The sequence below is a fragment of the Filicampus tigris genome, chromosome 13 (genome assembly GCF_054856515.1).
Source record: "Filicampus tigris isolate MCC_2025a chromosome 13, RoL_Ftig_1.0, whole genome shotgun sequence".
In the NCBI taxonomy this organism is placed as follows: domain Eukaryota; kingdom Metazoa; phylum Chordata; class Actinopteri; order Syngnathiformes; family Syngnathidae; genus Filicampus; species Filicampus tigris.
The window spans coordinates 4,703,954-4,715,710 of record NC_141229.1 but is presented as its reverse complement, the minus strand read 5'-3'; the positions used below and the strand labels follow the sequence as shown (position 1 = coordinate 4,715,710).

The following is an 11,757-nucleotide window of genomic DNA, read 5'->3' as shown; positions in this document are numbered from 1 at the left end:
CCATCTGACTTTTTCAAAAGTATTGCGCAATCTGTGCTGAGTTACAACAAACAATCAACTGCTCACTTGAGTCAGGGGACATTGGGGCAGGAGACCCCGAGGACGACCCAGAACACGCTGGAGAGACTATGTCTCCCGGCTTGCCTGGGAACGCCTTGGGATCCTTCCGGAAGAGCTGGAGGATGTTGCTGGGGAGAGGGAAGTCTGGGCTTCCCTGCTGAAGCTGCTGCCTCCGCGACCCGACTTCGGATAAGCGGGAGATAATGGATGGATGGATGGATGGACATTGGGAGACATTGGATACTTCCTTGTTCGCAAATTAAAGACCCGGCTGAAATTTCAATTTCTTAAGATTGTCAAGAAGGTGGCTTTTACAGTAATCAACTCAGCAATTCCTTTAATTCAAATCAACTCTTTGATAAATATCAATCAGCTTTCCGACCTCCATGACATGTGGGATCCCTCAAGGATCAATCCTTGGACCCCTTTTGTTAAGCCTGTATATGCTAATGCTACGCTAAAAAAAACTATACTGAAATGTTGCACGTTCCAAGCAGACCAGGAGACGCTTATCCATGCTTTTATGTATAGTAGACTTGATTGGTCCCTTTCCCTCGGAAGAGCATCAAACTGCTACAGCTTTCACAGAATAGTGGAGATCAGGTTATGACCAGAACAAAGAGATCAGAACATAATACACCAGTCCTAAAGGCTTTACACTGGCTCCCATTCAGCTGCATAATAGATTTTAAAAATTTGCTACCGGTCTATAAATCACTGAACAGTGTAGTTCCTGATTACTGAAAGAAATCCTAATGGAATATAAACCCAGGGCTCTACGGTCTGCAGTCTCGTAGCAATTAGTGGAATCGTTTTTTTTTTTGTTTTTTTTTAAATCATGTGCTCCAAAATCTTGTTCTTGTACCATAGGTTCTTTTAGTAATTCTAGTCATCTACTTTCTATTTATTTACTTTTCTTTTAAAAATCCTAACTCCTGTGTTTGTGACGGATTTCCAATATTGTACGTTTAATAATGCAAATCACATTGAGTAAACTTGTGTATGAAATGTTCTGACATCAATCATATGATTTGAACAAAATGCAGTTGCGGGAAACTAGGAAAGGAATGATGTAGACTAGTTATAAAAATATGACACTAGCTTAAACTAATTAAACCACATATTGTGCTGTCAGAATCTTTGACATCAGCTAAAAAGGGAATTTCTAATGAATTTCTAACTGGCTACAATAAAAAAAAATTGAAAAAAATCAACAAACAGCAATGTTGTGTGCCAAGAGTCTGTTTAATTGACTTATTGATTGATTGATTGACTCAATCATCCGGTATCACAATTTGACTACCGACTTTAACTTGGGGAAAAGTTGAAGAGCGTTGCGCGTGGTCACCTGCATCACCTCCTCCACCGAAACCCCTTTCACCATGCTGATGTAGTTGGCTGCAACGACGATGTTCTTGGGCTCGTTCCTCACCTGCGTGTGGAAGATGGCACATAAACTTCATAAATATGCCATCCTAATCATTTAAAACTCAAGCCTTGTTGGATTTTTCTATGCTTTCAGCTTGTCCGTGGCTAAAAAGAATCCAATCTAGAGAATGTGAAACAACTTTGACTTAAAGTGCCCCACTAGCTTGATGCTAACGCATCATGGAAAACACAATTGATGCTAACACTTAGCATCGAAAGTTGCGGTGTTATAATAAGCAGCGGATAACTGAACACAAATGGTTGACCAATGAATGTAGATAGGCAATACCACAATTCTCCCCGGGATAGATTCTTTATCCTCAGCATAAAAAGACTAATATTGCAGCAGTTTACTGGGTCACAGTAATTGTGAAACTATTTTGTTTTTGTCTGCATTACTGTACTATACAGCCCCCTGGTGGCCAAGGTGGGTACACCAGTAGGGGTAGCAAAATGAATTGAAGCAATTAATCATGATTCACAAATGGACAAAGTCTTTATATTCTAATGAATTATGTTATTATTGTATGTTTTCTCCAGTACTTTATTAGGCTAGTTCACACTGCAAGGCACGATGCCCAATTTGGATTTTTTGTTAAATCCGATCTTTTTATCTTGTCATTCACATTACAAAACCATGTGAGGCCTCTAATGTGAACGGAACACAAAACAAAACATGAGGTCGCGTGGCGCAATGTTTGCGGAAGTAAATGTGCGCGTAGCTCTCAATCCTCACACATCTGTGGCAATTTAAAAGATTTTGTGCTTGAACTGAAACAAAAAAAAATTTCAGTTCTAAAGAATCTCTTATTTTCGCAACTGACTGTTTGTGACAAGTTACAATTGCATTATTACGGCTCTCATGGTTCAAAACAAAAAATCAAAAAAGGGAGCGAGGTGGACACAAATGGCTAGCACAGGTCCCGGTGTGTTCATTGAAAAAAAAACTCGACCTGCTTCTCTGGGCCGAGCGCGGGCGAGTCGGTTTCCAAGCACATGTTCTCCAGAGGCAACTGTTTAACTAGTTTCTGCTTCTTGGTGGACACAGAGGAAGAAGAGAATAGATTAATCCCGAGGAGCAGCAAGAACAGTAAGCAGCATTTTATGTAGCAAAAAAAAAAAGAAGAAGTCACAATAAATACTCAGTCTATAATAGTTAATAATGACATAAGTGAATTTGTGAATTGTGGATGTGAACAGCAGCAAGAATAGTCAGCAGCAAACAAACTATGCATGTATCTATAGTTTCTACATAAGCTGTTCAGAATGAAATAAATATTAAAAAATTGTACAAGTATCAATAAATAGTCCATCTGTAAGTAGTTGTGCGAATCAATACAAGTGAATTTGAACAGCAGCAATAGTCAGCAGCGTTCTATGGAGCAAAAAACTAAACTATACGTTTATCAATACAGTAAGTACTCATGCACATGGGCAAGCATACACACATGGACAATAAATGGTAAAATGGTTAAATGGAAGGTTAATGAAAGAAAACCCCATAGTGGTCACAGACGTAACTGGAAACATAAGTAATAAAAAGTACAAATTAAAGGAAAATTAACCAATGAAAATCAGCCATTGCTTTTGAATTCTTGTTGGACATAATTCTTAAAAAAAAAAACAAAGTCAGGTCGTCCATTTAAAGGGTGACAAATAACTGCTGTTTTGGAACATGATGTGTACTACACTAAACATGGACCAGAGGAAGTGAAATAGTGTGAAATAGTGTGTTGTCTCAGGAGAAAAGAAAGAAAATTATAGAAAAGCATGCTCAAGATAAAGACCATCCTCCAAGCAGCTTGATGTTCCTGTTACTAGAGTTGCACATATTATTCCGAAATTTAAGATCCACGGGACTCTAGTCAACCTCTCTGGACATGACCGCAAAATTGATGACAAACGGTAACAAACTAGCCCGGAATAACCTCTAAAGTAATTAAAGGTGAACTCAAAGTGGACTTTGTGGGAGACCAGCAAGAAGGACGGCACTGTTGAAAATAAACCATAAAAAAAGCGAGACTGGAATTTGCCAAATACAGAGACAGCAGCAAGAATAGTCGGTATAGTCGTATGCAGCCTAAAAAAAAACAATAAATGAATTCATGAATGGCCTTTAAATAAGCAGTTGAGAAATGAAATAAACGCAAATGTGAACGGCAGCAAGTGACGCAGCGTTGAATGTGGAGCAATCGGCCCTGAAAGGATCACGAAGGGTTGCTCCTTTTGCTCACGTCGTAATCTGACCATTGATTAGTTTATCAAAAAGCACACACACACACACGCACACACTGTTAACACTACATAGATTACAGCTGAAACTCAAAATGTCGACAGGAAGGTTTGTGAGTGAGCGAAACGACCTGAACCTGAAAGTGAGAGGAAACTTCCCCGAAATGATCAATTTCCTTTCTTATCCGATTTAAGATGGACTTTGTTGACATGGACTCATAAGCACACTTTTGTGAAGACAAATTTCACTCTCTGGCCACTTCATTAGGTACGTGAGATGACGCCAAGTGTACCTAATGACGTGTCCAGTCAGTGTATTGGCATGCACCTGCTCGCTGCGTACAATGGACGGCGGGATGGAGAAGAAGTATCCCGCCTTCACCCCCTCCATGGCCACCGACGGCCTCCCGTCAAAGGCGTGAAGGAGAGCTTTGTCCACACCTGAAAAAAACCCAGCACTGATATAATTATTATTATTAATGCTTATTAGCGGCATCTATAGATACAAGGGCTTATTTAATACTCATTACTGCCATATTTAAAGTAGCAATATGACACATTGAAACCTTTGAAGTCAGAAAATTTATCAGCTTTAATTCTTACTCTTAATTTAAGCGCCATCTGTAGTTAGTATGCTTTTTTTTTTGGTACACACCACTGCCCTATTTAAGGTGTTAATGCAGTGGGACCTCTGAAGTCATACCATTTTTTTCCTTTAATTATTATGACTATTATTTGAAAGCAGTATCTATATATATATTGTATAATTATTTAATACACATTACACACCCTTGCCATGTTTAAGGTGGTAATGCTCTACAGTGGAGCCTCTAAAGTTGCACAATGTAAGCTATTTAATTCTAATTATTTCTACATACATACATACATTCACCTACTTTAATTCTTATACTTTTTAAAGTGGCAACTATTGGCAGAATATTTATCATTAAAAGACCTGTAAGGTGGCAATACAATACAGAGGAACCTCTAAAGTTGTACAATGCATGTGCTTTAATTATTATTATTATTTTTAGACTTTTTCATTGCCTTATTGAACTATACGCAGGAAGTTTTTTTTTTTATTATGTGACTTAAAACATCGCCTTTACAATGAATAAAGGTTTGGTGATGGCTTAAGTTTGACATGTTAATTAGATATCCTATGGGGAAAATGTCTCCTAGTCAAGAACAATTTTATTTGTTATTTGACAAAAGTAAAATAAGATGTCACCTTGCTCTTTCAGGAGCTGGATAGTGGGTCTACCCGCTGAGCGCGAGTGAACATTTCTAATAAAAATACACATTTTATTAGTCCATAAGGTTGCATTTTGGTGCACTTGAATGTGTCTTTTGACACTCTGACTCACAGAGGAAGGTTCAGCTCTTTGGCTAGACGCGCCTGGCGGATCAGAACTTGCCTTTGGCTCTCTTTGTCCGATTCGCTGCTCACGTACCTGGGTGTAAAATCCAAACCGACCTAGGATAACACATGGGAACATAAATCATGTCAGAAATACAGTCCAGGTAAACCCTTTGCTGATTTAACAATCACCAACAAAGTTTACAACCTCTCCAATGGCCACAAGCTGGTCTTTGTATTTGTCAATGAGTGGAAGAGCAGCATCCAGGTCCTGTGCGCAAGACAGCAAAAAGTGTTGCACAGTTTGTAAATACACACACGCAGTGGCATTTCCAAGTATGTTAGGATTTATCTTGCATTCTTACCTGTAGGGTCGCACTTCTGTGTTGGTCTGAGGAAACCTCCTGAACAGGGTGGACTCCCAGGCAGGGCAACACAAACCCTGGGAATCTAAAAATGAAGAAAAAATGTAGCTATTAAAAATTCAAAGAAATTGAGGGTTTGTTTTTTTTCAAACTCACCTATTTGACAATGCAATGATCTTCTCAAACTCCCCTGCATGCTCGGCCACGGCCAATAATGCCAACAGTCCAGCCTGGCAATTAAAAACAACACGCACGTCATGGACACCAATAACAACCCAAGAAAACTTTAAGAGCAATTAACCCACCCGTTTGGAGTCCTCAATAACCGTGTCTATGTCCTAAAAGATAAACGTGACATTTTAAAATGGATATGGAATGGTAAAAGTTCGGTAACTGTGATTAATACCTTGTCAAAATCTCCCGCGGAGATGTGACAGTGACAGTCGAGGAAACCACGCATGTTGGTTATCAAAACATCCGGATAGCACGCCCCAGTGCGCATGCGCCAAACTCACGCGCACCAGACTCTCACACCGAGTCTCCCTTGAGAGCGGTGCTGTCAGTCTCCAAAAAACGTCTCCACAAATCCATAAACTGGAAATCAAACGCACCCATCGGTAAACATCATCAACGGAGGCTGCTTTCACTTCTATGTTTAAATGTTATTGTTGTCACACCTAATGATTTATTAATCATAAAAATCCCAGATACGCATGCGCTATACCTCCCCAACACCAGATTTCTGCGTGGAGTCTCCCACAAGGGCGGTGCTCTCATAGAACATTGCACTAAAACTACTTCCGGAAACTAAGAACTGCAAAATCAAACACACCAAACGCATACGTCATCATTTAAGGCCGCTTTTACTTCCTTATTTATAAACCAAGAAGTGGACCGCTCAATGTTAATTCTTCAATTTACTGTTTGAATGAGTTTATTGAAGTTATTTCGATAGAAATGGCGGTATTAACCGCTGCGTCTTTCCTCGTTTGCCTGCTGTCCATCGGCGTCAACGAAGCGAAATACGAACCCAACTGGGCGTCCATAGACTCCAGGCCACTCCCGAAGTGGTACGACCAGGCCAAGTTCGGCATCTTCATCCACTGGGGGGTCTTCTCCGTGCCCAGCTTCGGCAGCGAGTGGTTTTGGTGAGGCTTCTCCAGCCTAGTCTTTAAAGTTACACTGAAATCGAAATCAAAATCAAAAACTAAAACTACACCCCCTTTTACGATGGAGAGGGAAAGGGATGCAGAGCAATACTGGCACCTAGTGGCGTTTCCTTGTCTTGCAGGTGGTACTGGCAGGGGCAAAAGCTGCAGCCGTATGTGGCCTTCATGCAGAAGAATTACCCGCCAGACTTTAAGTATCAAGACTTTGCACCACACTTCACCGCAGAGTTCTTTGACGCCAAAGAATGGATGGACATCTTTGCCGCATCGGGAGCCAAGTACATCGTGCTGACCACAAAACACCACGAAGGTCCTGCGTTGTCTTTTGAGCCATCAAAAATCCAAACACTGATAAATACGGGCCGTGGATGAAGCTAGACTGTCATCAGCGCAGTCAGTTCAATCTGTCAAAAAGCAAAACGTACAGGTAATTTAAATGCAGGCTCTGGGGGGGAAAAAAACCCCACACACGGCCGTCCACGCAGTCAGTTGAAGGGTTTGAATCCATCAAAAACCATAACTGATCCCGATAGCTCCATCAAATCAAAACACAGATGAATACATATGACTCTATATGGTCGTCCGCATAGTCAGTCTAATCCATCAAAAATCTTGACACATAAAAATGCAGGCTCTGGAACAGCTGAGGCCATCCTCTGTCTTCTTTAAGGGTAAATGGTCTTTCACTTGTATAGGGCAAAGTTATTTTAGTTAACGAGAACGAACTAAAAAACGAAAACTAAATTTGAAAAAACATGTTTGTTAACACTATAAAATAAAAATGAGTGTTTGGTAAACTAACTAAATTAAAAAAAAAAAAACACAACTCAAAACCAAACTATTATAACCCTTGCTCTAAAATAACAATGTAAAAATAATCCTGTGCAGATGTTAGCTGGTTAGCAATTATGCTACGCTTGTCAACATAAACTGTCAATCACCCCCAGGCTTCACACTGTGGGGCTCCGAGACCTCGTGGAACTGGAACGCGGTGGACTTGGGCCCCAAGCGCGATCTGGTGGCAGAGGTGGCGAGCGCCGTGCGCGCTCACAGCGACCTGCGCCTGGGCCTGTACCACTCGCTTTTCGAGTGGTTTCATCCGCTGTTCCTGCAGGACGCCGCCAACCGCTTCGCCACCAACCGCTTCGCCGTCGCCAAGAGTCTGCCCGAACTTTACGAACTGGTGATGAGGTATAAGCCCGACTTGCTGTGGTCGGACGGTGACGGGGATGCGCCAGACAAGTACTGGAACAGCACCGGATTCCTAGCCTGGCTCTACAATGACAGGTGAACATTATAGTCGTTCTTTTAGTTTTTTTTTTTTTTGTTGTTTTTTTTTTTCTCATGACTAATCTGCACCCAAAAATATTTTCTTTTATTAAGTGTGTTAGGACCCCTTTGAAATCAGCAAAAAATTATCCGTTTTTTTGTTCAATTCTTTTTTTTTTCAACACATTACAGCACGACATTCAAGTTAAATACAACTGAACTGTACTTAGGTAGTGATTCTTTTGCATACCACCAGAGGGAGCCCAAGTACCACTATTGGCACGAATACTACTTTTTGAGAAGCACTATTCTAGTAGTTGTTTTGTTTTTTTGCACCTGCAGTCCAGTGCGTGACACAGTGGTGACAAACGACCGTTGGGGCTCGGGCTCCATCTGTAAACACGGCGGCTACTACACCTGCGCCGACCGCTACCAGCCAGGTCACCTGCTGCCGCACAAGTGGGAAAACTGCATGACCATCGACACCAAGTCATGGGGCTACAGGCGCAACGCTCCGCTCGCCGACTACCTCACCATCGAGCAGCTTGTGGCGGTGAATATGTCGAATGAAATCGCTCGAATTTTGTCTCTGGTGGAGATGACGAAAACGCCTGAAATGGCAGCGTCGAACCAGATTTCCTGTGTGGCTTCTCGAGATTTACATGATAGACATGACTACCTAATTTCACGTTGCGAAGGGAAAGTGGCTTCTGGGGGTCAATGGGGGTGTGGGGGGGTAATCTACAGGGTACTTGTGAGCTAAAATGGCCACTTCAAACAAAATGGAAGACTTTTTGTAACTTTTCAGGCATGGAATTCATGATACTTTTTTGTCAGTATACTCATGATACACATGCCTACCAAATTTCATGTTGCTAAAGGAATGTAGTTTTGGCGGCTTGATTAAAAAACAATTCTACAGGGTGCTAGTTAGTCAAAATGGATGCTTCAAACCAAAGTGGCAGACGTTTTTTTTTTTTTTTTGTGGGTGTAGTTTTTATATGCACGCCGACCACATTTAATGTCACCGAGTGAAACTTATGTCAGGGGCTGAATTTTCAAAACATTTGGTCAAGATCTTCAAATGGTCGCTTTGCACTAAAATGGCAGACTTCATGTGTATTTTTGAGTATGGTTTAAGATTTTTTTTTTTTTGTGGGTCACCTTATGATAGACATGGCTACCAAATGTCTTGTTGCTAAGGGAAACTGCCATCGGGGGCGGAATTTTCAAATTGGGCAAAAATTTGCCAAAATCTATAACTGTTGTTGGGTTTTAGAAGGGCCCCTGGAAATGGCAAAAAAAATAGCCTAAATGGTTGTTACAAAGCAAAATGTCAGACTTCCTGTGTGTCTTTTCGGGCATAGCTTCTTGAGATTTTTGGGTGGTCTCTCATGGTGGACATGCCTACCAAATCTCATGTGGGTTCTGGCAAAATGAAACTGGGGTTGGGGTCTGAATTTCCTGATATAGTCACAGTCAAAACCCTTTGGCCAGTTTGTGGTGTTTTAGGTCTCTTGGAAATGTGCAAAATGTCACCAAAATGGCCTTTCAAACCAAAATGACAGTGGCAACCTCTTCTTAGATGACGGAACCTTTACTTTGTTTCCTCCAGACGTTAGTGGAGACCGTTTCCTGCGGCGGCAACTTGCTGATGAACGTGGGCCCCACGGCAGACGGCAGGATCGCGCCCATCTTCGAGGAGCGCCTGCGTCAGATTGGCCGATGGCTCGGGGTGAATGGCGAGGCGGTCTACAACAGCAGCGCCTGGCGGGCTCAGAAGGACGCCGTCACATCCGGCGTCTGGTACACGTCCGGACCGCGGCAGAACGCCGTCTTTGCCTTTTTCCTCTCGTGGCCGGCTGATGGAATTTTACTTCTCGCCGAACCTGAGCTCATACCGGGCCACACTCAGGTAAGCTTTGTTAGGCGCACCCCCTGTCACGCTACGCTTCCAACCCGAAATATTAGGAACGACAGAGTCCATGACGTGATGCATCGTGAGGCTTATTAATGATTTGGACAAGATATTAGAATCAGGTCTTTGAATTGAATTTGTTTGGGAGTGGTCGATATTTGTCTTAATCACAACTGAATTATCATTTCACTCACATTTAAGGGTGAGTTGTCTTTTGAAATGAAACTAAACTTAGTTCCTCAGACCAGTTCTCAGTACCGCATTCTCCAATAAATAAACGGGCTGGTAAATATATTTAAGTATCAGCATTATTCCAGCACCTAACTCACCTCACTTTTTGTCGGCTTAAAGTTACAGTTGCCACAACTGAAGATTTCTTTAATAATCGATTAATCTGTCGATTATTTTGTTGATTAATCGATAAATCCGATTATTTTTTTAATCTTATGTTTTGTGTTTAAATTTCCCTCCCTTTATTCCAAAACAGGACATTATTTCAAATTGAGAATGCAGAAAATGCACAAACCTGAAACGATTAGGATTTAGTTACTCGTTTGGTCTGTCACATCAGAAAATTGACAAAAAAATGGTGAGCATTGTTATCCAAATTAAAAGTTTAAGATTTTGCTTAGTTTAAGATTAAACGCAGTGGTTCTCATAGGTTTTTACACCAAGTACTACCCCCCCAAAAACACCAGTCTCGCCAAAGTACCACCATGACCTACTTTAAAATCGAAAAAAATGTTGTTAGTCACCGCAACATTATGCACAGGTAAAAAGTACCAAATGACTGAATGCAGATTTGAGTATTCCTTTAACACAATCCCAAAAAGGTTTCCCCGTCATTTCTAATTGAAAAGAACAGCGTGCATCAAGCGGCCACCTTTTTGTTTGCTAGCCATCCTGGTGGGCGTCTACTGTTCAAAGAATTCCGTCATCCACGCCCACCCGCCGCCACCTGCTGGCCCTCGCGCTCGCGCTTTCTCTTGCTGACTCATTAAGATGCCTTCTCGGATTCCACTGTAGTTTTCTGGGAAGCTGGGACGCTCGCATTGATTTTTGTTGTCTGACAGTCGGTAATTCCATTGAAAAATGTGCTCTGTGCTTTTTGTTCTGGTGAAAAAAATAAAAAATAAAATAGCAAAACAAGGTGGCGCTCTTGGGTTACGGGCCCGTGCAGTGGGAGCCCGTCACGCCCCGCGGTCTCCGGGTCTTCCTGCCTCAGCTGTCCATCAACCAGATGCCATGCCGGTGGGCCTGGACCCTCAAGGTGACAGGTGTCAAGTGAAGAAGACGACGCCGACGCCCGATTTTGGATGCACTGAACTGCTTAAATGAACTGAAGCTGTTACCACAAGGAGCTGAAAATGCTACTTGGGTTGATGCCTGTTTGTTTTTTACCTCTTTAAATAAAAGATGCAAATACATTTTTTTTTGGTCCTTTTTAAGTCTTTCACTTTTACTGTCTTTTAAATCCACAACATAACAGGAAAGTTCTAAAGTAAAGCGCAAAGTTTCAGGTGTTTCCATAAAACGCGCATGCAGGGTTTAATAAACATTATGACTTAAATGGAAGCAAATGTCAACATTTTGTCGCAAATTACGAAAACATTCGAGTCTCAAAAATATACTTTTTTCATCAAAATTGACAAATTCTCGTAATATTTTGACTAATGTACGTATCAATTATTCCCTCGAAATATGAAACTCTGAAAACATGTATTCTTGTCATATGACTTGACTTAGACTTTAATATAGAAAACATGACTGTCTAAAAAACATTTTTCATGGAAAGTATAAAAAAAATCCTCAAAAATATTGTTCTCAGAAAAATCCAATTATTTCAAAATTTCAAATTTATCTAAAATAAATCTAACTTGTATCTATCACGACTAATCTTGTAAAGATAGGATTTATTTAGAATATAAATTATCATTATTCTCAATATATTTTTGG

General features: G+C 41.1%; 2 protein-coding genes across 9 annotated transcripts; one reads left to right on the top strand and one right to left on the bottom strand.

Annotated features, from left to right (window-relative positions):
- Window positions 1–1,286: 1,286 nt before the first annotated feature.
- Window positions 1,287–7,038, bottom strand: LOC147137261 (putative deoxyribonuclease TATDN3). Of its 8 annotated transcripts, none has more exons than XM_086048859.1 (13): window positions 6,712–7,038; window positions 6,476–6,627; window positions 6,170–6,259; window positions 5,852–6,039; window positions 5,751–5,783; window positions 5,602–5,675; window positions 5,446–5,530; window positions 5,289–5,351; window positions 5,088–5,197; window positions 4,952–5,007; window positions 4,064–4,161; window positions 2,442–2,522; window positions 1,287–1,492 (listed from the first exon to the last, which is right to left on the bottom strand). In XM_086048859.1, the coding sequence occupies exons 4-13, from the start codon at window positions 5,945–5,947 to the stop codon at window positions 1,349–1,351; spliced, it is 840 nt and encodes a 279-aa protein (XP_085904985.1). In that variant the 5' UTR covers window positions 5,948–6,039; window positions 6,170–6,259; window positions 6,476–6,627; window positions 6,712–7,038; the 3' UTR covers window positions 1,287–1,348. The 8 variants fall into 8 exon arrangements, with proteins under 8 accessions (XP_085904985.1, XP_085904987.1, XP_085904983.1 ...); XM_086048861.1 differs by having other exon boundaries at window positions 2,442–2,519; window positions 6,712–7,035; XM_086048857.1 differs by having other exon boundaries at window positions 4,049–4,161; window positions 6,123–6,259; window positions 6,712–7,033.
- fuca2 (alpha-L-fucosidase 2) lies at window positions 6,266–11,228 on the top strand. The gene is made up of 6 exons (XM_086048854.1): window positions 6,266–6,593; window positions 6,737–6,924; window positions 7,562–7,901; window positions 8,226–8,436; window positions 9,499–9,798; window positions 10,943–11,228. Exons 1-6 carry the CDS (start codon window positions 6,403–6,405, stop codon window positions 11,087–11,089), a joined length of 1,377 nt encoding a protein of 458 aa, XP_085904980.1. The 5' UTR covers window positions 6,266–6,402; the 3' UTR covers window positions 11,090–11,228.
- The last annotated feature ends 529 nt before the right edge of the window (window positions 11,229–11,757 follow it).